This window comes from Notolabrus celidotus, chromosome 24 (genome assembly GCF_009762535.1).
Source record: "Notolabrus celidotus isolate fNotCel1 chromosome 24, fNotCel1.pri, whole genome shotgun sequence".
Classification (NCBI taxonomy): Eukaryota; Metazoa; Chordata; class Actinopteri; order Labriformes; family Labridae; genus Notolabrus; species Notolabrus celidotus.
Window position 1 is genome coordinate 5,111,173 of NC_048295.1, and position 25,182 is coordinate 5,136,354.

General features: G+C 43.0%; 1 protein-coding gene across 1 annotated transcript; it reads right to left on the minus strand.

Annotated features, from left to right (window-relative positions):
- Positions 1 to 11,919: 11,919 nt before the first annotated feature.
- LOC117808038 (transcription factor Sox-1a-like) lies at positions 11,920 to 13,852 on the minus strand. The gene has a single exon (XM_034677476.1). It carries the CDS (start codon positions 13,413 to 13,415, stop codon positions 12,369 to 12,371), a length of 1,047 nt encoding a protein of 348 aa, XP_034533367.1. The 5' UTR covers positions 13,416 to 13,852; the 3' UTR covers positions 11,920 to 12,368.
- Between the last annotated feature and the right edge of the window lie 11,330 nt (positions 13,853 to 25,182).

The window sequence follows — 25,182 nt, forward strand, 5'->3', positions numbered from 1 at the left end:
TCTTTTCCTCCATCTTCCCCTCTTGTCTGCCTCTTTCTTGTCCCCTTCTTCCCTCAGTACTTTCTTTTGTTCTTTTCACTACCCCTTGCTTCCTAATGCCTTGCCTCCTTTGTTTAGCCTCCTTACTTCCTTGATCATTTTGTCAACAGCACATTTCTGTCTCCTTGCTTCCTTTCATCCTTAAATATGTGTTATTTCTTTATTCCTTCCTTCATTTTTTTGCATTCACTCCTTATTTCTTTCATCCTTATTTTCCTTTTTTTACTTCTTCGTCCCAATTTCCTTGCCTCCTTACTTCCTTGAGCTCTTTGTCTCCTCTACTTTCCTTGTCTATTTTTTCTCCCGTCTCTTTACCTTTTTTCTAACTTCCTTTCATCCTTTATTGTTCCCTCTTTTTGCTTCTTTTCTTCTTCTTATTTTGGTATTTTCTTCATTTCTTTTCTGTCCCTCTTTTCATCCTTATTGCCTTGAGCATTTCCCTTCCCTCATCCAGTCTTCCTTCATGCCTTTGTATCTCTACTTCTTCCCTATATCCTTGCCTCCTTAATTCCTTGATAACTTAGTTCCCTGACCATCTTGCCCCTCTTTTCTCTCTTCCTCCTTTTCTTTGCTTTCTTAGTCTCTTAAGTACTTGTCTTTTATTACTCCTTCCTTAATATTTTGTCTAACACACATTTCTCTCCTTAACTTTTCCTTGCTTCCTTTCATCCTTGATATATCCCTCCAGTCTTTCATTGTCTGTTTTGTTACTGTCCTTCCTTGTTCTTGTTCTTTTTTATTCTTTCATTCATTATTTTCACTCCTTTCGTCTTTATTTCCTTTAGTACTTTCCTTATCCAGCTTATCTTTTAAATCTCTTCTTCAGTACTTCCTTGCCTCCTTACTTCCTTGATAACTTTGTTTCCTAGAATTTCCTTGCCTCCCTTTTCTCCCTATTTATTTCTCTCCCTCCTCCTTTCCTTCCTTTATTCTTTATCACCTCCCTCCCTTCTTTGTCTCTCTCTTCATCCTTGTTTCCTTTCTGATCCTCTCCTCAGATTCTCTCATCACTCCTTCCCTCCTCCTGTCTTTATTTAATTTTAGTCTCTCCTTCTTCCCTCTGATTTTGCATCCTTCCTTCCTTCCCTGATAACTTTTCCTTCCTCACACTTTCTCAGCACTCTCTCTCTCTCCATCTCTCTTTCTTCCTCTCCATCTCTCTCCTTTTTTCTTGGTACTTTTTTTTCTCTTAGGGAATGTGTGATGAGCCTGCAGCTAATCCCATCCCTAAAGCACCTTAGCAACGCTCGCTAAGGGAATTTGGAGGGAGCTTCACAAAATAAATCACACACACACACACATACACACTGACACACACACACACACACAGACCCAGCGAGCAGCCCCCTGTTGGCAGCGCTCGGGTTCAGGATGCTCTAATACATCTTCAAATGTGCTTTTTAAAGCGTTTGGAGCGGCTCTGTTGTCGGGCGATAACTCCCCACCGGTTAAAGGATGGATGCTCCCGCTCGTCCTCCCTCTGTCTTTTCTCATCCTTCCACATCCCTTGCTTCCTCCTCTCCTCCAGCCGAGCTGTCGACTTTAAAGAAAACAAGAAAAAGTTTGCGTCTGAACAAAAGGAGCATTGTTGTGAAGTTTCCTCCTGCGATGTTTGACACGAGTGATGAGTGTGACGCCAGCTTCACTTCCTGCTTCTGTTGTTCGCTTCACTCTGTCTCTCTACATGTAAAGTTGTTCTCTCTTTGACACAGCTCAGTCTAAATCCCAGACGGTTTCATGCATGTGGACTTTACATGACTGACGGAACATTTCTGCATCTTGTAGTTTGCGGAGCCTCAACAACCAGAAGTCCACTCCGCCTTTTAACATCTTTAAATCTTTGCACGTTTGCACAATTTCGCTCATGATGCATCCTCATTTATATAAAGTTTGTTGCTGATCTTAAAGAGAAGACTTTTATGTCAGAGGTAGTTTATGTGCGTTCATGTTTGTAGTTCACGGCTAAGAGGAGAGGTAAGAACATTCAGACTCTCTCCGTTTTGTGGTGACGAGGTCACATCAGGTTTACGATCAGGTTTACTCACAGCTGTGTTTGTCTCTGATTCACTGAGTCATTCATTCTTTGTCTGCGCTCGCTCGCTCGGTGCCACAGGGCGCGTTTCCCAGCATGCACTGCAAAGCCCCGTGATTGTTTCACCTCCTGAATTTATCCACTTTGTGAACGCTCAACTTTCAGGGACAGAAAGTAGAAACATATAAATATGATACATTCAAACGGGGTGTAATCACAGTAAACAGATTAAGCTGTATAGGTGATAAGATTAGCCTGTGTGTGTGCGTGTGTGTGTGTGTGTGCGTGTGTGTGTGTATAGGAGTGTGTGTGTGTGTGTGTGTGCTCATACTCTGAGGCTATAATGAGAATCTGTAAATACCCTCAGACTGAATCCCTCTCCATGTTTAATCTGAGTCCACAACTACGAGCTGCCAACACAGATCATCCTCCTGTAAACTCACACACACACAAACACACACACACTAACACACACACACGCACACTCTCACATGCGTAGACATACACCTACACACACCAAACACAGGGATAATTCAATATGCAACATCCGCAAATGACACAGAAACAGGAAAAGCATGTATAGATGAAACCATATACTCCAGCAGATCACACACGCACACACACACATGCACGCACACACACACTCGGAGGCCCATGGAAGTGGATCAAGGAGGTGGGTGTCTGTAGGAATCTTGAGCCAGGCTATCGCTAACAAGCATGCTCCCCTCTCTCTCCTTTATGCACTAAATCCCTCCACTCCATGCCGGAGATTAGCATATTGTTTCACACACACACACACACACACACACACACACACACACACACACACATACCAACACACAGTGATGCACCGACACTTAAAGCTGCAATTGAAAATGAAGAGTCAGTTTGGTCACTGCTGGTGGGAAGAGCTCGCTCAGACGAGGACGCAGGAAAACTTTGTGATGCTGTTTTGACAGCTCACGGTTAACGTATGAGCGCTCTGTGTGGAGAAAAAGTGATGTCATGCAGTGTTTATAAGAAAGAGCATCGAACACTTGAGTTTATATGGATTAATATGAAGTCTTTAATAAGATTTTTTAAGTTTAGATCATAAAATGTCTCAGAAAGTCTCAGCTTCACCCAAGAGAGGTCTTAACATTTTTAGAAAGCGAGATGCATGATCAAATCTGCACCGTCTGGTTAGCCTTTATAGTTTATACCTCACAACTTCAGGACTTTAAGAATCGTCTCCTTCAAAGGTCTAGAGGAGCTCAGGTCTCCTCAGGTCAGAACTGTTCTGGTCCTGATGTGCTTTAGCTAGTGCACGCTGACGTGGAAAGTATTTAGTTTGCATGCTCATGTGTCTGAAAACTTCTTCCTTAAAAACTTGTTCTTATCTTATTCTTTTCTTCATTTCTTTTCAGTCACTCCTGTCTTCCTTATTGCCTTTCATCCAGTCTTCCTTTGTGTCTTTTTATCTCTACTTCTTCCCTATATCCTTTCCTCCTTAATTTCTGTGATAACTTTGTTCCCTTACCTTCTTGCCCTCTTCTCTCTCCTCCTCCTCCTTTTCTTTGCTTTCTTACTTTCTTGAGTACTTTTATTAGTCTTTCCTTTTATATTTTGTTTACCACATATTTCTCTCCTTTCCTTTTCCTTGCCCAGTCTTTCTTTGTCTCTTTTGTTACTTCCCTTCCTTGTTCTAGTTCTTTTTGCCTCCTTTTTTATTCTTTCATTCATCCTTTTCTTTTCTTTTAAATCTTTTCTTCTTCACTACTGCTTTGCCTCCTTAATTCCTTGATAACTTTGTTTCCTAGACTTTCCTTGCCTCCTTTTTTGCTCCTTACTTTGTATAGCTTCCTTTCATTATTTTGATTTCCTTCAGTCTTTCCTTTATTTTTTTGGTCTTGCCTTTCTTGTTCTTGCATCCCTTTTCCAGTCTTTCTTCTTTTACTTTACATCCCCCATTTTCTCCTGTGATGTTTCCTCCTTACTTCCTTTAAAACTCTTATTGCTGTTTCCTTCCCTCCTTTCCTTTTTTTCTTTTCTTCCTCCTTTGCTGTTTCATTCCTTTATTTAATAGTTTCTTTCACTCCTCCTTCCTTCCTTTATTAATTATCACCTCCCTCCCTTCTTTGTCTCTCTTTCCTTCCTTGTTTCCTTTCTCTGAGATAAGATCAGAGAAAAAACTGAAGAACAGACACAGAAGCAAGCGTAACATTTGTCTCTTTCGCAATCCTTTGTCGTGCGTGATGTTTCGGAGTGTTTCCACACTTGAATCAGATTATCTTTGCGTGCACGTTTTGCTGCGAGCGCTTGTGAAGCTGCAGCAGTTTGAATCTAAAAGCATCACACTTGAACTTCAGTGTCTCATTCTCAAGCACGATTGTAAAGCCTTAAATAGCAGCTCTTTAGATTTAAATCCAGTTCTAGTCACGTTTCCTGTAAAAACACACTCTCTCTCACAGAAAGGTCCCCAGTGTCAAACATCCCCGAGTAATTATGGCCCCTGCGCTGATGACTGGCACTAATTGAGCCGTGTTTTTGGTGCCGGGGCTGCCGGGAGGTTGCAGAGGTGTGAATCAGATCTCACCTGCAGTTTGTAAATGACAGAGCTCTCCTCGGCCGAGGTGAGACGGAGCGTGCGGTTCAGCGGCCTCTGCACCTGCAGGAGACCTTTTAACTCCAGTGATTACCTGAGCCCCGGCTACAGGTGTAATCATGTTAGTGTTCCCCTCTCTCTCCCTCTCTCTCTTTATTCTGCAGAGAGGTTGAACCCTCCAGGAGCAGCAGCGCCTTGCTCCAGGTAATTGGTTCGAGGAGAGCTCACTCATACTTCTGCATTTTTCCTCTTTTTTTCTGACTTAAATCATCCATCTGACCATATATTTATTTCATTCAATATTTCTCATTTTTAATTAACTTACAAGAGATGACTATGAGGCGCTTTACCGCAGTGCTGCTCCTGCTCGGATGCAGGTTTCACACCACAGAGGGACATTCTTTCTCTCTCTCGTTTCATTTTGATGACTCAGAAGCTTTATTCTTCATTAAAGTCTTTAAAATGGAATGAAATATGTTTTTTTAAAGTGAGGAGTGAGATCCATGAGAGCATTTCAGCACCTGGACAGCTCCTGTGAGGTAGAAGCAGCAGACACAGCAGGTGGAGCCACACGTGACTTAAGAAACTATACAAAAAAGCACTTTTTCAGGAGTGTGACTTTCTGTTTGTGAAAAAGGTTCAGTCTGATTTATTCAGCTGATGAAGATGGAGCTTATTTTAATTTCTGTTGCACCGTATCTTCTTTTCTACATTGTATCTGTTTTCTTTAGCAGAAAGTAAACTCGCACAAATAAAGCACAGTTAGGTTTCTACTGTGGAAACTTATTAGTCATCCTGGTCGTGAAATTATAGCTTCTGGATTCTCTCCAGAAAGCAAACGTTAACCTCTGAGTGTGATACAGGCTGGATGAATGATCACAAAGAGAATAAGCAGCACAAACTTCTTTATAGAAGCTTTTCATGTAAATTCAGGACTTAAAGTGTAAAAACACTCAGACACAGAGAGAGGGGAGAACCTAATCTAAACGCCTTCAAACTGTCTCCTCAGCGAGGCGTCCTCGTCCCCAGTGGGCGGGGCTTCCCCGGTGCCCATCTGAGAGAGCAGACGGTGTGTGATGATTATAGGCCCCCGGGGAGATCCAGGGGGTACTCCCTAATTGATTGTCATGAAAGGCTCTAATTGAATTGAGCAGCATGGTGGAACAACACACCGTGCAGGCCGTTTGATGCCTGCTGACTCCAAAGGAAGAGAAAGTCGAGGCGACGGAGGGCACTGAGGAGATTTAGTTTGGAGGAAGTTTTTACAACAACTGCAGCATTTAATCCAGACTGTAAGTGTGTTAGAATACACTGAGGGGGAAACTAAATTATCATGACATGTTGTTATGAAGTCACCTCTTTCTGTTTCCTCTGAATGGAGAGATGTCACAGCAGATAAAGACGCTTTACACTGCAAAAACATTCATGTTTATGTACATTGTTTACACCTTATTGATACGTGTTTGTCACAGCTATAAAAACATAGAGATGTATCATAGATTGTACAAAACGTAACAGTGACGTCACCTCTTTGCTTCTGAGGAGCCTAAAGACGGCGGTCGCCATGTTGGAAATGCTGATTCTCTCCTAAGCGGGCCAGTTAAATAAGCCACGCCCCCAAATTCTGCAAACTCATGCACAAATAGAGTTACTAGAAATAAATCCTAATCCAGATGTTAGAAAAAATAAAGGAAGTATAAGAACAAAAATCAGGTTATACAGGTTGTAAACATTCCTCCTCTCTGTTATTCCTCATCTATTATTCCTCCTCTCTTTCTTCCTCCTCTCTGTTATTCCTCCTCTCTTTCTTCCTCCTCTCTGTTATTCCTCCTCTCTTTCTCCCTCCTCTCTGTTGTTCCTGTTATTCCTCCTCTGTATATTCCACCTCTGTTAAACCTCCTATCTTTTATACCTCCTCTCTGTTATTCCAACTCTCTGTATTCCTCCTATGTATTCTTCCTCTTTTTATTCCTCCTCTCAATATTCCACCTCTGTCTTCCTCCTCTCTGTTATTCCCCCTCTGTCTTATTCCTCCTCTCTGTATTCCTCCTCTCTTTTATTCCTCCTCTCTCTTATTCCTCCTCTCATTTATTCCTCCTCTGTTATTCCCCCTCTCTGTGAATCTTTAGGAGTTTCACATTGTGTGATAGAGAGAGAGAGAGAGAGAGACGGAGAGATGCAGACAGAGAGCAGAGCGGCTCCATCAGCACAGATAGGTCTGCTTTTGGAGACAGAGGGGAGGGAGGGGGACGGAGGAGGAGGAAGGGGGGGGGGCTCTCGGATTAAGAGGCTGAAAAATGGTTAAAACGTGTCAACGTGTAATTGCACGATAAGGCCCCCTCACGAGGAATCCGTTGGCCCCGTTGCTATTTTCTATGGCGTCCCGGCTAATCTCCTCGCGCCACATTCGGTCTGCTGCAATCGGTCCCCCGTAATCTCCCGTGACAGAGCCGGGTCCAACGTCGGAGGTGAGCGTTTTTATAGGAGGAGAGGGAGGGAAGTATGCGGAGGCGTGATAAACTGATGCCGATTAGCCACGTTTAGGACACCGGGAGCACGCAGGATGGGAAGAGAGGGAGGGAAGGAGGGGTGTGAGGTTATAAGAGCCAGAGCAGGAGGGTCCAAACAGACACGAGGAGGGAGGAGACCTGCACACACACGGCGTCCTGGACCACTATGGACCAGATTTTGGGTGCACCTTAGACCCATCTGTCCCAAACATCCTGCATCCTTACCTTTCTCTCTTTGGTGGTAGTTTTCTTTTACAATAAAGAGAATAACATTTAGTGAAAGTGCCAGAACGAGACCCCAGAATGCAAAAGATTCAAAGCAGAAAATGTAACATATGTGTTTGAGAAAAGCAGTCTTTATCTTTGACTCTTAAACACCAAAATATTCTCTAAAAACTCTCCTCCCTGCCTCTGAATGAAGCAGACATGTATCATATCTGTGTGTAGTTTAAAATATTCTTAATAATAAACACATCTCATCGAACACGCTCAAAGAAAGAGACGTTAATTCTGTCTGTTTCACGGTTTAAACGTGACTTTTAGATGCAAATTCTGCAGAAAATCTCCTTTGTTGCCGAACACATTTAAGAAATGAAGTTTTTGATGCAGAAAATGCGTTATCCTCACGTCTCAATTTTAGTGCTCGTGTTTGCAGAGAACTGTACCCGAGCTTTATTGAACACATGCATTTTCTGCTTTTATAAATGAACTGCAAGAATGGGACTCTTCAAGCCAGTGCGTTTGTGTCTGTAAATATTTTACCCCACCTGAAGGTAAATTAAAACCTGTGAAGCGGTCATTATATCCGACTGATCAAACACAAATAATCACTTAAAAACTTCTATTCCTGCCTCAAAATGTTGATATTTTTCAGTAAAGTGAAATCAAATCTTGTCTCAGCTTGTAAACTTGAAACTTTTTTAATGCAACTCAACACCTAGACGCAGGAAAGTGCTAAAGAAAATTTGCTGATTGGTGCACATGAATGGAAGAAGTTCAGCAGGAAGGGTTCTTAAATTTGTTTCCTACAAAAAAGATAATATTTTTAGTTTACCTGCTAGAACATGACTCAGAGGAAATTGATGCACTGTTGTGTGTGGAAGCTGCGTCATATGCAGCCCTAAATATCCTGATAAAAACTCTCACTCCTGCCTTTAAATGCTGCAGATATTTCTCATGTTGTTGTGCAGATAAAAAGAAACTTTCTTCAGTGAAAAAGTTACTTTTTTTTGACGCAAACAATTGATGCACAAAATGTAGAAACTGGTGCGTGAACATGTAGAGGTCTCAAACAAACTTACCTTCTGCACATGCATTTATCTCTTTTAATGTAGAGGCTTGACTTTCGGTTTCGGCTCGACTAATGATACAGAATATTTACAGATTGGTGCACAGGTGTGAGTGGACGCTGCTCATTTGTAAACTGTTACCTGCATGTGTTTTTCTCCTGTCATACAGAACTTTAATTGACTATTAGAACATGACGTGTGCAAAAACATCAATGCAGAAAAAGAAGAAGAAGAAATTGAGATTTAGATGCTGAAGGTTTCTTCAGACTGATACCTTATAAATCTGATTCCATTATGATAGGATAGATCACTCTCTTGTGTCCTGGACGTCTCATGGATTAGATTTGTGGCTCATCAGGAGTGTTTGACAAACTGATGCTCCCTCAGATATTTCTTCCTAGTGCACAGGTTTAGGATTAGTGTCTGCACATGTTTTATTGAGCCGTTTTCAACACAGCAAATATCAATACTCCAAAATACTATCATATTTCTGCGTGCATTTATTCAATCTTGTCCTCTTTATAGTTTCTTTATTGTCTTTGCTGCTTTAATTTAAAGTCCCTCCTTTTAGATCCACGACAGGGCAGTTTAATTCTGCATTTTCATAAGAATGAATGAGTGTGGAGCCGTGTTCAGAGGAAATACTCGCAGCTTTATCCCGCTGAACAAAAAAAGACAGTGAAATGTTCCGTTATTTTCATTTCGCCTTTACTGTGTCTTTTAAAGTTTGCAGGAACTTTAAGTTTATGAATACTTCTTAAAGCATCAGACTTAGTATCAGAGTATCAGTACCTCAAAACTTCACCACTTGCAGGTGTTCATATAATAGACTAAAGAGTCTTGTCCAGTGTGTTATCCTGTGTTTTTTAATCTGATGCATCTGCACATTTAGGTAAATTAAGGCTTCATATTGTGCAGAAACACGCTTCAGTTTGATTTTCACTCTGCAGCATCAGTGTCTGCATCAGGAATTTTGTACAGTTGTGTAACATCACTTTAAATTGCACTAACATCAGTTCATCAGCTGTTTGTGAGAGTGTGTCAGGATGTTTTACTTCCTCTCTCTCGTGTACACGTCTTTAAAAACACTCAGAGAAAGAGAGTGAGGATGAACGTCAGTGACAGGTGGAGGTTGCACAAAGATTTCTGCTGGATTAAAAATGTAAACACCACCTTAAATTATTAGAAACAAGCGCTCTGGAAATTTAAGCGCCATATCAGTAAACAAACTCAACGAAATATCTTGCAAATAGTTTAATCTTAAGGCTTTAGTCCTTTAATATTCTGGTTTTAATTCAGAGTGTGTGTGTGTTTTGTGTCGTAGATCAGATCAGTGTGAGCCTGTGTTTGAGTTTTGGAGTGAGGACTTTTGTAGAAAGTGAGTCGATGTTGTACCAAATAAATGTAAGAATATAAACACTCAAAGTAAAGTCATGTTATTAATTTAGAGATGATTAAGAATGAAAACAGACAAATATAACGTTGGATTTTAAATGATTGTTGCAGAAATATTCAAAAGAAAAGATGACTTTTATTTTTGTTGCAGGATTATTCTACAAAATAAGAGCTTGAATTAATCTTATTAATCAGGTAGGAGAAAGTGTGACAGCTTTTTTTTGTGTTAGAGAAACTTGGCTAATTGTTTGCAGGCTTGGATTTAATTTATGTGATTTTTTTTGTACAAATTTAGGTTTGTAAATTTAAAGTCAGATGTGATTTCTTGAGACAAACTTGATCCAGATTAGAGCTACAAGAATTCAGGATTTAGAGTTAATAAAGACGCACTGCAGTCTGATAAATACCTCCAGTTTAAACCCTGACATCCACACAAACATCTTTATTCCTCTGATTTTATCCTCCCTGCCCTCCTGGTTTGAAGTCCGAGCCCGAGTGGGAATTAGTCCGATAAAACCTGCCGTGTTGTTTGCCGAGCTTTTGTTGGGAATGACCCCCGGGCGGCCCCCAGCTTACACCCGGACTAATCCCCTTTCTCCCCCGACACAAAAACCTCCTCCTCCTCCTCCTCCTCCTCCTCCTCCTCCTCTCATTCATCCCCCCGTAGAAGGAAATCATTCCCCACACACACATGCAGGTGTTTGCAGGCCGAGGGTGAGGAGAGGGGTGAGGTTTGAGGCCTCAGGTGGAGGGAGGCGGGGGTGAAGTGGGTCCAGATGAAGAGTTGGACGTTCACAGGGCGGCGGATACTCTTGTTGTGGGATTTACTCTGGAGATCGAGATCAGCGAGGTCACGACCCGAGGCAGGTAGAGAGGAAGAGAGAGGAAGAAAGAGGAGGAGAGAGTCGCGTCTGCTCGGCCTGGGAGCCAAATTTAAGCGTTAAGAGAAGACTATTCAGAAACATTTGGCTGACGTTGATTTTTTTTTTGTGTGAAAAAAGGAAACTGTTCTGTTTGGATCCAGGGAGGAATCTTTAATCTTACAAAGTGTGCGTTTACCACACACATAAATGCACTGCATCCAGAAAATTTGATTTAACACCAGAAAAATATCTCACATTTATCTGCAGCTTTGCAAAAAAAGCAGATAATTAAATAAATAAATACACAAATTATAGAAAATTAAATAAGAGCCATTTACCTACTTTTTCTGTCATGATTGTGATGCATTTTCTGGCTTTAGTAAACTCAAAATAAATATAAAATATAGTCACTTTAAAGTTAAGGAGTATTTTTAAAAAGCTGCCACATTTTTAATCCCTTAAAAACAGAAAATATCACCACTATTTAATTATCTTCAAAGTAATCCTCACACAACAAGTGTTCTCCACCTGCAGAAATATAGAATAAGCTCCTTTAAATAAAAATAATGTGAACATAAGGCCGTATTTAACATCATGTTACAGTAACAGATATTAAAACGAGCTACAGGACACAATAATGAAACGTAATCGATCACAATAAAATGTTTTTTTTGGGCGTATTTCCCAAATATGAAATAACTCCGCGTCCTTCTTATGCGTAATTACGCACAATAATCATCAGGATTATTTAACAGTATTAGCCTATGTCTAGTAACTTTAGGATTAAAACCAGCTTTATAAATCGTGTCTTTATAAATTAAACTGTCTTTTTTGTCCATGCCGTAAAAAAACAGATCGATCCGTGTAAAAACACGTTTGTTTATTTATGCGTCTTTTTTAATTCTAAGAGATAAAATCATTTTTACAGCCGATTTATTCCAAAATAATCTCATCATGATCACCACAGAGAAAACAAATCAGCCTGTAATTATTTAATTATTCATATTTTTGGTTTCATACTCAGATTTAGACACTGAAACGACTCCTGCGCAATAACACAAAAACCCTGCATGAGCAGATTCCACATTCTAAATAAATTAAACAGATTAAATTATTCCTCCTGAATAATCTGAACCATCTCTGAAGTGTTGGATCTGAGCGTGTTTTTAAATTATGTCTCATGTCATAGAGCGTTTGTCAGTAGGCCTATTTATTCACAATGTACAAGATTTTACAACAACAGAAACAAATTCAAATTACAACGACTGACTCACATGTTTACAAGCATTAAAGTGGAAATCAATTAAACCGCAGCCTGAAACTTCGTTTACACACATCCTCCACACGCCTCCCCCTTAAACACAGCTGGTGCCTTTAATTCCACTGAAAAAAGTCGGAAAAATTAACCTTAAAAAAAAGAGCACCAGCAGCCTGCACGGAGTATAATCTGAGAGTTGGCGAGCTCTGTTCCAGAGAGCAGAGAGAGAGCGCGTTATTACCGGACAGACAGAATCCATCAGAAAGTTTGATCAGAGAGATCTCACCGCTTTACTTTACAACTCTTCATCGTCATCTTCATCATCATCAGCAGCAGCAGCAGCAGCCTGCGCCCACACTGTAAATATTTGGTAGATTGAGTGCTTGAACACCGACAGATTAAATATGCGTCAGAGGGACCGTCCCGTTCACCGGAGCGGAGCTGCTCGCGTAGTGCTGCGGGTGGAGCACGTGCAGTCTGCTGTGAACGCTCGAGTCTCCGGCCGCCTCTCCGGTGGGCAGATACATGCTGATCATGTCCCGCAGGTCCCCCGCGGGGCACGGACCCGGGGCGCGCGCCGTAGAAACCGGGGGGCTCACGCTGGGCTCTGACTTGACTAGAGAACCCAGAGTCCCCCCGAGGGCCCCGGACACCGGGGACACACCGGAGCTCTGGTGCTGGTGGGTGTAGCCGGTGATGCCTCCGTACCCCGGCGGGGACGCGCTCATGTAGCTCTGAGAGTTTGAGATGGGGCTGTACGATAACGCGCTCATGTCGTACCTGTGCACGGGCTGCGGGTTGTGCGGGTGGTGGTGCGGGTGATGGTGGGCGTGCGGGTGGTGCGGGTGAGCCCCTGAGCCCGGGTGTTGCGTGTACGCCAGCTGCGCCTCCTGCATCATCGCATGGGCCGCCGCCGCTGCAGCCGCCACCTGGCCCGAGTAGGTGCCGTTCGCCCAGCCGTTGACGTGCGTGGCGTAGCCCGCGTTTGCCCCCACGTGCCCTCCCACGGGGCTGTCCAGCCGCTGCCCTCCACCCATGCCCGCGGTGGACCCGAGGAGCCCCCCGGCCAGAGAGTACTTGTCCTTCTTGAGCAGGGTCTTGGTCTTCCTCCGCGGCCGGTACTTGTAGTCCGGGTGCTCCTTCATGTGCATGGCCCGGAGCCGCTTCGCCTCGTCGATGAACGGCCTCTTCTCGGCCTCCGTCATCACCTTCCACTCTGCGCCCAGCCGCTTGCTGATCTCCGAGTTGTGCATCTTGGGGTTCTCCTGCGCCATCTTCCTCCGCTGGCCCCGGGACCACACCATGAAGGCGTTCATGGGTCTCTTGATCCTGTCCTGGGAGACCTTTCCCCCGCCTCCTCCACCCGCGTGTCCCCCCGGGTTGGATGGGTTGGTCTGGGGGACCACGGGGGAATGTAGGTCCGTCTCCATCATGATGCTGTACATTCACCTCGTCTTGTTGGAACTCAGACGCACAGGAACATTCAGCTGGCCCGCGCGCAGCTCAACCTCCGAGGAAGAGGAGGAGGAAGAAGAGTGAGGGGACACAGGTGAAAAGGTGTTGCGGTTTTAAAAAATCCACTACCAGGTAAACTTCCTCTCTTTTTTATCCCCCTCTCATCCACGAGCCTCCGGAGCAGCAGCAGCAGCTTCACTTTGGATGAAGCTGAACTGGGAAAAGTTACCGGAGCGTGCCCGGGCCGCGCGCTCTGACAGCAGCTAAATGAGCGAGGGACGGCCAATGGAGAGGCTCGAGCGCAGACGTGATTTGCATGCAGGGGGGCTCGAGGCTGCGGTGACGTCAGAGCGCGAGACCTAAAAATTACTCCCTCTGTCATCTGTTTTTTGTGCGTGGAGCTAAAAAGCACACAACATGTCAACAGTTTCATCTCCCTGCGGTGCCAGTGCGCATGCTCTCTTCATCTGAGTGTTAAGATTATTACAGATTTTAGAGGAGTGAAAATTGACATTTACAGCAAATTAAACTTTAATGAGACAAAAAAGGAAGGAAATAAAGGCTTTAAAGGCTGATTTAAAGTGTGTAAGTCGAATACATGAAGCTTAAAGCGTAAATAATGTGACCAAAAGAGAGTATTTTCCTTATTTGTGTCTGTTTTTCGTCAAACTGAGCTCCACAGCCTCTCTATTCAGAGCCACAGGTGCCTTCTGTTGTGCCCGTTGCTAGGAAACAGGTGACTGACGCCCGGAGCACGTGCCCATTCAAAGCGGCCCTTTTGTTTGTTTCACCAAAAGCTGATGTGAGGCGAGCAGGAGGGAAAGAGGGAGAGATTTAACCCCTCACACAGCGCGCTGCAGTAATCCTTTAATGATGAATGTTGGACACATCTTCCGTGTTTTAATAATGAATCAATAAAATCAGCTGCAGGCCGCTTTGTTTACTCTCAGGTATCAGACCCAGGATCAAGGACAGGCAGGAACCCTCTGGAAGCTTCAGCTGAGCCGAGTCTGACATGATCTGCTGCTGATAACACACTGAGGAGGAGTTATTAACAAAAGATCAATATTTATTCAATAACAATCAATAATCTTAATTAAAAATACAAATATTATCATTAAAGTTGCCTATAATGTAAAAAAAAAACAACAACAAACTATGATAGAGGTAGAATAAATCAACATTTATCATACATTTTGTATTTATTAATATATTTTGAATAATATTTATTGTATTATTCCATTTTTGATTGTTTAAAATGATTATTTTGTGTTTTTTGAGAAGGGTAACATTTCAATTTGATCAGTTCCTATTATAATTTATTGATTAAGGTCCTATAATTAAAAAAAAATATTAAAACAACAAATGTTTAAAGAAAAAACATTATCCTGACTTTATTGTCGATATTTAAGGTCTAAAAAGTGAACTATCAACTGTGACAAGGATTTTAAATGTTTTCGTCATTAATTAAAAAAAACATATTTTGACAAGAAATATTATAAACTTTACACTACAGCAGTGGTTCCCAAAGTGGGGATCGGGACCTACTCAAGGGTTCTGGAGATGCCTTCCAGAAAGCAAATGTTAAATTATTTTAAACTGCATATTTTTCTCTTTAAATGTTAAATTATATTTAAAGATAGTGGTAAATTTGAAATCTGGAAAACAGCTAAATTTAAGTATCAGCTGAAAACAGACATCACCTGTGTGTCTGATTTTTAAATATTGTAAGTCCACTTTCATCCTGCCTCCAACCTTTATAAAATCACCTCAAAATAACATAAATGTGTCGAGCTCAGCTCTTATAGTGTGTGCATGCGGCAATGTGCAATATTTAACCATTCATTTAGGGGCTTTTAGTTTGGGAAAGAGTCTCCTTGTAGGAAACAGGCGGTGCAGAGAAGCTCTCTGAATTCGTATGCAACAAAAATATATTTGTAGACAGGATTTGTTTACCTGCAAACGTTAGCTCAGCTATGTTTTACACCTCAGAGACTGCAGGAGTGCACTCCTTTAAATGCACTCTGTGTTAAAGTCAATGCGGACGTGCTTCCTCTCTTGCATGATACGTCTTTGCTGCACATGTTGCACTTTGTCATTTTTGTGAAGCTCAGCCAAACTTTGGATGATCGCTGTCTAATCATTTTGTTTACATACTAAGTCACGAATGTTGCCACGTCACGCCGGCAAATCACGTCCTGCAGATATGTTAAACTTCTGTTAAACTAAACCGATAATCACGTGCCTTATCGAGTCCACGAATCTCAGAACTTTAGAGCCAATGGTTCCAATTTCCAAAGTCATGCAAGAACAAAAAAGACATAAAAACTTTGTCAAACCGTCTTAAACACAAACAGCTGGTTTTAATTCAAGCTTTAAAAATGATGAAAATCATGAACTGATGATCTGAATGCTTCCTGATTAAGCCTCATGTCTCTTGTTCGTGTTATCAGGTGACAGGTGCTTCGTAGAAACTCCTCTCTTCCATCTGAATGAGGAACTTTGAGTGGAAGTTGAGGTCATAGAAATGGACAGATCCTCCGTGTCACGCTGCCTTTAGTCGTTTGGTATTCCGGTCTCCTCCTGCTCCGCTGGCTTCCCGTCATGTGGAGGATCTTTTCAGCCCTGTGGGATTTTCCCCCCGAGTGGCATCTGTCAGGTGCTGCCCTCTCAGCGAGCTGTAAACTCTCCTGGCACGCTGGCAGGGACTGGATTTTCCTCTCTCTGCTTTGTACCAGTGGGATATGGAGCTGTTGAGTGGCTGGTGGATTCTGTTTTTTGCACTCTCTCTTCTTTTTCTGCTCTTTTTGCATCAGGAGCCGAAACACAGGGTCACTTTATGTGGCGTGTAGATCAGAAACTCCGGCTGTGCACAGATTTTGTCAGATTTTAAAGCTTTTTAAAGGCTCTTGCAGTATTTTTGACCTTGAGAGTATATTTTTGTCTGTTTTTAATCGTTAAATTACAGCTTACAGCAAACACTTCATCCTCTTGAGTTAAAGAGCACCTCTGAAGTAGCTCCTAATGTTCTAGTTTCACTGTAACTTTCTTTATTTGAAAGGCACAACACTTAACACTTGTGGTTTAATGTTTTGACCGTCTTGATTGTAGTTTTGGGATTAAATTAGCATAATAAATATGTTTATTTACTTTGTTCATCAACAACGCAATTCCAAAATGACAGTAACAATAATCCTGCATCACTTTGCATTGTTTAACATTAATGTTAGGCATGTAACCAGTAGTAATAACTATTAGTAATAGTAGTTGTAACAGTAACAACTAGTAAAAGTTATATATATGATCTTATAGTAATAACACAAGCAGACAAGGACCATAAGGGTCAGTTGCTGGGGTGAACTCCAGACAAACTGACTGGCTGATGTGTAAATGTGAACGTAGCGCTCGTACTACTACTACTGATGTTCACATTTACACATCAGCCAGTCAGTTTGTCTGGAGTTCAACCGAGCAACTGGCCCTCATGGTCCTGGTCTGCTTGTGTTGTAGTGTGAGTGTCTTTGTCTGTACTACTGCACCGAAGCACCGAAGGTCTCGCTCAGATCCTGTTTGTGGGCTCTCCATCCAGTTCACTGCAGTCAAACTGATTTCCATACCGCCTTTAATCACCGACAGAGAACTGGGTTGTGTTCAGCCCTAAAAGCACAACTCCAAAAACTAGAGGGTCTTTTCCGTTCTGCAGACAGAGAGAGAGAGAGTATAAATCGATCTGTGAGGCTTCAGGACAGATTAAACAGAGTGCAGGTTTTCTTCTTCTGCAGGTGTTTGTGAAACAGGTAAAGCACAGAGACAGATCAATGTTAAGGTTGATATTTATTAGAGTTATTACAGTAAACATGTGTGCAGACATAAACAGCTGTTAAAGCCGTCATCACAAACTGATTTCGCTTCACATGACGCAATGGAGGAAATTGCATTTGCATTTCTCTTAATGCAAATCTCCTCGTTTCCTCTCTCCTCTTGTTTCATTTCCTCACATCTCTGGTGGGGCGGGGCTAAGATGCGAGTGAACAACGTTACCGTCCTCTGGTGTCCTCTTTGGTGGGCTCGCGCAGGTAGACTCGCAGGGTCATTGCATCCAGGTTCTTGGCGCTCCAGGGCCAGCACACCTGCTTAAACAGCATCAAAAACCACAGCTGAAATCAACTTCACCTATAACACAGGGCTTAATGTGCTTTATTTGATAAAAACAGCAGCAACCAACCAATCTGGGTTGACTTCTGAACACAGCGACCAACCAATCAGCTATGAGCTTATTTACATCTGTAATGAGACAAGACAGGACACATTCACTCTACAACATCAAGTAACAGGATTTATATGTGACTGTTTTCACTGGACACCAATGGTGAGTGAGTGAGGCCAAACAGGAAGTAGCTAGAGAATTACTTTTAAGACTGTTTTAAATGGTGACATGGATTTTTCAGAAGCTTTAGAGATCCAACTAAAGTTAAAACATCAGAAGTAAAGCACTTCTTTCTGCCATATCTCAATAATTATGCACAATAAGCCTCATCAAAACTTAACTGGACACAGCAGAGTATTACAAACCCTGGTGTTAGTCCTGATATTTCAAAGCCAGCATTCACACACACTCACTCTCACTCACTCTCAGGCCCTGCAGAATCAAAGGCATTTCTCCTGTGCAGTAGCCGACACAGCGGGTTTGTTTAAGGCTCTCTGTCACAGCAAGCTGTCAGCTCCACTGGAGCTCAGCCTCACTCACACAGATCCAACACACATGCATGCATACAGTACATATATACAACAGCACGCTATGACATGTGTCATGTGCAGCAGCCTTCTGAACTCTACACATCACTGCAGTTTCACAGGGCTGATGATGAAAATAGTAATTAACACTTTTAATTTTTCTCTCCCTGGAAAGGAAACATTTATACGTCAACACTGAGAGGTTAAAGCAGACTAACACAGCAGTTCAATAATCTCATTTTATGCTGTGATTAAGAGAACTTTTAGTTTACAGCAGCTCTGTTATCTTTTCTAAAATGTATACATTTCTTGCAGCAAGTTACTAGAGACAACTTTTAGTCGACATATTTTAATTGGGCTTTAAGGCTTCAGTCTGCAGCCATTAAAGCCTGTTCACTGCTGCAGACTGAAGAAATCTAGTGGACATATTTCACAATTTTTGTACCTATTCTGCCCCTAAAATACAGAAAATAAGGCCTTAGATTAGAGGACAAACAGAAACTCTCAGTAAACATTTAAATTGGGTTTTGTGGGATTTTGACGCAGCCATTACAGCCTGTTTCACAGCTGCCAGCTGAAGGAATCTAATAGAGATATGTCACAATTGTAGTACGTTAGTCCCCAAAAACATGCAAAATAAGGTTCAAGATTAGAGGAGGAAAAATAATATTAGTGAACATCTTGAAATTTTGCTGAAGTGGTTACATTCTGTTTCACTGCTGCAGGCTTGAGCAAGCTAGTGAAGATATTTCACAGTTTTTGTAACTATTAATCCCCCAGAAAATACAAAATAAGGCCTAGGATTAGAGGAAGAAAACAACTTTTACTGCACAAACTTAAATTTGGTTTGTAGGCTTTTGTTGCAGCCATTAAATCCTGTTTCACTGATACAATCTCCTGAAGGAATTGAAAGACCTGTCATACTTATTAGTCATTCACACCTCTAAGTACCACACTTCCCCTCTAAGGTTTGGTTCTGAAGCAGGAGCTTAATTCAAGATAATAATGTGCTTTTTTCTGAGCTACATTCCAAAAATATCCAACGTTCCCTCCTGATCCTTCTGACCCTGATCCTGGTGAACCACTTTCTAACTGGTAGATTCTTCAGACATTCTCAAAGTTTCCCGTGCAGCACAAAAATCTACGACTCCGTTCTGGTGTCCCATTTTTTGAATGACACGGCCTGCTACATACCGACCGATACTTTCTGAGTTTTGAAACGCGAACACAATCTGCAGATTCCTGAATCCAGAGAAATTAAACAACCACGACTGAAAGCCCACGCCGGCACTCTGCATTCTTTTGCTCCAGCATCTTCGAGCTTTGACTTCAAGGTTTCAGAATTCACTTTCTTTAATAACTGCATGAATAAATTAACCAGCCGCAGCCGTCCACACGCACACTAACATCGTCTTTCTTTCTTCCATTTTCACCCATTTTCAAGTGTCAGAGTAAAGTGGCCTGGTGTACCGAACACTGTTAAGCATTTGCACTCATCATTTAATCATCGCACCTCGTCCTTTGATTGATGCCTAATGAATGCCCGGGGCCTCGGTTTACAAGACGATCGCTAACACAGCCTTGCTAATGGGTTTTGCCTGTCTGCCAGACAGACCGGGCTCCAGGCAGACGAGCCTACACTCACGCTGAAGCCTGCAGACCATTTATTCTATCACTCCTAATACAGATATGGCACGATGACAGCATCCCCAAGCGACGCAGAAATACATTTCCCGAGCTGGACGGCACTTAAACATTCAGATCTGTTCCAAGTTCATGAAAAAGACAATCCGGCAGCGAGCTCCTGATGTAAACAAGGCTGCCAGTCATTTTCAGCGCCATCTCTCTCCGAGCACTTTCACAATTAGCCACCAATTTTCTCATCACTAAAAGACGCCGGCGGTCTGAATGAGCAGAAGACAGACGGCCTTTAATGTCTTCAAAACAGCGCAGATACATCCGAGGTCTTTTAGTGGATGGATGCTCTTCCTTCTTTTGCAAAAACATCACTTTAAGATGCTGAGCTGTTTACGGAAGTGTTTGCTAGCTCGCAATCATGTGTGTGCGAATGACAAGTGCTTAGTGTGACCCCGTGCACGCACTTGATCAAAAACAGTCACACTGTCCCTTTAAACCTGCAGCAGCACTCTTACTGCAACAACACTGAGCTCTCCACATCAAACTTTTGTTTCCTAACGTTCCTCCGTCTGCTACACGGAGGTCAGGCAGTGTTTATACTGCACCTCACACAAACACACACACACACATTTAAATCAATTAGAGTACTCCCTCTCTGCAGACTCTATCATTGATTGCCTCATGATGGGATGAAACACGATTGGGTTTGTGTGTTGTGAAGCTGAAGGGTCAAACACGGAGAGCAGGTGGGTTCATGTCAGGGTAGACGGAAGGAGGAGGATAATAATCATAACAATGACAAGAATCTTGTGGTTGTTACGGAAGGAGTTGCCGGTTTGTTAGCCGAGCTTAGCATTAGGCAGGAGGAAGCAGCTTGCCTAGCTTTGTCCCTACAGGTGTGTTTAGACCACAGACTGTACAGAAGAAAAGGATGCAGCCTCAGCTCTTAAAACTGAAGGCTATTTAGTGCCTTAGTGACGAGTTCATGCAAGGTCAAGGAAACTCTGATTATGACATTATTAGTCTATTTATGAAAAGACAGAGAGGTAAACGTGCAAGCTGTGAGAATGAGAAAAGAATGGAGACGTGACCTTTGCAGAGTGAAGCGAGGAGCCCTGCTGAGGAGAGGTGAGAAGGAAAAGGAAATGGAGGGAGGGAGGGAGGGAGGGAGTGACCCCCGCGAAAACAGATTAGTCGACCATGAAGAGGATTACTAGCAATGATAGTGCCTCTGAGGGAGCAGAGTCAGCCCCAGCCAATGCAAACACACACACACACACACACACACACTCACACACACACACACACACACACACACACACACACACACACACACACACACACACATAATGAACACATCAAAGTGATCTGCATCAGTCCAACCTGTCTGGCTGCAAACACACACCTCAGTGTCACCATCAATCCAGCTTATTTGTACTCAGACACGATAGCTAGCTGGCTCAGGCTTGGACCAGCTCATAGTAATGCTGCTATAAGCTCAGACTGCTATAGGCTTAGACGAATGGGCACTCTCTCCTCTCTCTAACCATAGACCTTTCTGGAGTCCCTGAGCTCCCATGTCTTGTAGGTTCCTCTGGATCTCTGCTGTAGACTTCCAGCTGCTACAACTACTACTATCCGTCTCACTTATATCATCTCTCTCTCTCTTCATCTCCCTCTATCCCTCTCTCCAACATGGTCTCAGCAGATGTGTGTCTAACATGAGTCTGGTCCTGCTGGAGATTTCTTCCTCTTAAAGGAAGTTTGTCCTTGCCACTGTAACTTGCTAAATGCTGCAAAATGCTCTGCTCATGGTGGATTAGGATGAGATCAGACTGAGTCCTGTCTGTAAGATGGGACTGGATCTTATCCTGTCTTGGTGTCGGGTCTTTGTTAATAGTAGAACATAGAGTACGGTTTGGAGTCTTTAGATGATGTGTTGTGATTTTGGCGCTGTATAAACAAATATTGATTGATTTTTTAAACTTTTCCAGCAGTTTTCTAAGCAGTCTTTCATCGTTTGCCTCGCTTGTCGTGTGTCCCTCAAACACACACACACACGCTCAAACATACAACTCTGCCAGTTTAGCACAATAGCAGAGAAAACAGCTGACTGTCAACCAGAGAGGTTAAACTCGCTGCGCTGACACCTGTGTGTGCAAAAACTGCTCACCCTGCTCGACCCAACCAGCAGCATCCACATCCCAAAATCACCCTGGATGCAGAAACTTGTTCAGGGAAGCAAGTTACCGGACAAGTTCTCTGTGTTTTATAAGAGTTTTAAATGAAATGCAAACATTAAAGTACGATAAATGAGAAGACAGACTTGGGAATATTCTGTAGAGGAGGAAATGTTTTCTTTTCCCATCATTTCAGATTCAACGTGTAAAATCGTGAGAAGGTCAAACGGTCTGATGACAGGCTCTGCACACATAAATCAATATCCAAATAAAACCATAAAAGACACTAAACCTTTCCTCCTGCCTGACATTTGTCTCCGTCCTGCTGAGGGGAAGTTTTGATATCAGGACCCCCTCAGAGAAGGATGGGGGTCCTCTCTCTCTCGCCTCCCCACTCGTCCTAAATGAGGGCTTTCTCCTCCTCTCTCCGTGGTTGGGTTCAGGGTTGGGGGTAGAGGGGGGGGTTGAGCTCTGGGAAGAATGAGGACTTCCTGTGGAGTGCCTTTAAGTGCTGAGGGAGGCTGAAGAGGAGCCTCTCTCTCTACCTCTCGCTCTCTTCATGCTCCTTGGTGTCTCTCGCTCTTCCTAAATGGGGTCAAGCTCTCGGTCAGGATCTGGTGCTTTTCAAAGACCCCAAAGAGCAGCCCTCCTCCACCTGCCCTTTCCTCCCCTCTCTCAACAACCTTTTCTTCATCTTTTCTTCTTCTTCCTATTCTGTCCCCACCCTCACCTTCCTCTCTCTCTCGCATGGTTAGATTTTACTCAGTGTTCATTTATCCTTACAGTATTAGTCTTTTTCTGCTTTGATTGCTTGAGTTAAAGTGAATACTTGGACTACATTTTTACACATTTCAGGGACTGATTGATGAACAGGTACACAAAGAGTTACTACATTAAGTTTCCTCAACTAGCACCCATGAAGGGAAGGACACCCAGCTCAAACATGTCCAGTAAAAGAGTTTTTAAAGGCTCAGATTTTTATTCTAAGTGTTTGAAAACTAAGCCACATTAACCGTAACATCCCTCTTTTTGAGACTGTGTTTTGGCTGCCTTTTAAGTCTATTAGGGACAAATATGAACTGTTTTATAGGGCATACTTTACTAAAGAACACCTGCCTTCTTAGCCTGCAGGTCACCCCTAAAATAATTCTAATCTTCTGGACTTCTGGTGTCTGATTGTTCGGTCCGGTCAGTCCACTGCGTCACGTGACAAATGGGCAGGGTTAAAAAAATCAGATATTAAGATCATAACGACATGCACAAAACCTCAACTCAACAATACCAACAGTGATGCAAGCGAGACAAGCGTCACACAGCTGGCACCCACCAGTGTTTCCAATCCCAGCTCCAGCTCACCCATCGCAAGAGCGCCATCATCCATCAGACAGACGTGTCTTCAGCTTTACTGAGAGGTGAGCTGAAACAACGTTCTGTGCAGGGCCCTGCTGCTGCAACCTTATTAGTTTTTACCAACAAACTTATTCCAATGCCAACCCTGCAGCTAATGTTTTAAAAAAAAACAGCATTTAGAGGCAGCAGCATTCGGTAGAAATGCAGCTGAACATTAGCCAATGAACCTCAATCACCTGCTTCAAGAGGGCCCTCCTTCTTTGGAAAGCAGCGACGTACCTTCCTCTCTTTGGCGTCCAACAGTCCATGGAGGGAAGCAGCAAGTAGGAAAACTGAGGGAATATCCATCCGTATGTTTATCAGACAATCCAGATCTGTCACTGCACTTATGGAGCCATTGGACGCCATTCGTGCAAGCTCCAAGTGGTGTTTCCCAAAGTCGTCACAAGTTGTTATTGTTCCCATCCGGATGCTTCACGTCTTTCACACAAATTGTCTGAAACTCGGCATGTTTGGTTTACATTCATACAGAACTCCCAAGAATCCATTAAAAATAGACATCCTGCAACAACAGCGATCGCACGACCTTTATCATCCACATCTGATGTACCGACTGTCTTCCACCTGAATCCCTTCCTCAGCCCTCTCCTGATTTCACCCCTCCATCCACTCCCCTCCTCTAACCCTGACTCTACCCAACACCACCGCAGACGACGGCCAGTGCGGCTCTCCGCTCCCCTCTGACCCATTCGGGGTTTTATTTAATTTGTCCGTATAATGGACATGAATGAACCCCGGGGTTTAGGGCTACACGGGCAGAGAAAGCGACAGCAGAGGGAGGGGCAGGCCGCTCAGCAATGTGTCAAAAGAGAAACAATAAGTGCCATTATTTTTGATTGGCTTCCCCTTTTTGAAAATTACTTCCAAACTGTGATGTCCCATTGTGGGAGAAGAATAACGCTGAACAATGCAACGGGGGGCGGGGGGGTAGTCTTATATATCCAGGCTAATATTCAAGAGGGCTTTGGCCAATGCCGGCCGGCCTGCGTTGGATAACCCTGCAGCGCAGCGGCCGGGTCCAGGGTTAGGCTCATAATGGGAGGCCTTTAGCTCCCATTGTGGCGGCTGTGTCAACAAAGAGGCCGCTGGGAGTTGGCTGGCATGTGGAACGGAGAAAAGCCCCTTTATCTCTTTTCTTTTTAGAGAGACGTTATCACAGCGGCTCGGTGCATCATGTGACGGCAGAGTCCTGTCCGTGTTTACTCTGAGAGATGATGCTGATGGACGGTCCACAGAGACACTGACCAAACGGGACCACTGCAGTGTTTCATCGCAGCATGCCGACACTGTGGATCTTTATATAAATATAAACTCTTAAAACATCAGAATATAATAATCCGACGCATATAGCCAGAAATCACAGTTTGAAATTATGTTTATATATTTTCATTTATATGTATGTATTTATTTACCTTCAAAACTCTGAGTAGTGAATCTACCGCTGGTTAACTTTTATTTGTTGCAGAAAAATAAATAAGTTTGTACACGGTCAGTTAGTTCAAACCTCTCCAACGTTTTCTATGCTTTAGTGCAAAAACACACAAACACACACACACACACACACACACACACACACACACACACACACACATTCTCATGAGCAGCGGTTAGCTTGTCAATATCACTGTCGGCCCATTCATTCATGCGACTCCACCTGGGGAAGAGACGGACATGTGTGTTTACTCTGTATTCTATTCCCTGAGGCACACAAACACACACACACACACACACACACACACACACACACACACGCACACACATACACGCACACACATAAAGCTCTATTATACTCCTC

Excerpts from the sequence above, each read along its gene's own strand:
- LOC117808038 (XM_034677476.1), bottom strand. The coding sequence starts at position 13,415 with ATGTACAGCATCATGATGGAGACGGACCTACATTCCCCCGTGGTCCCC.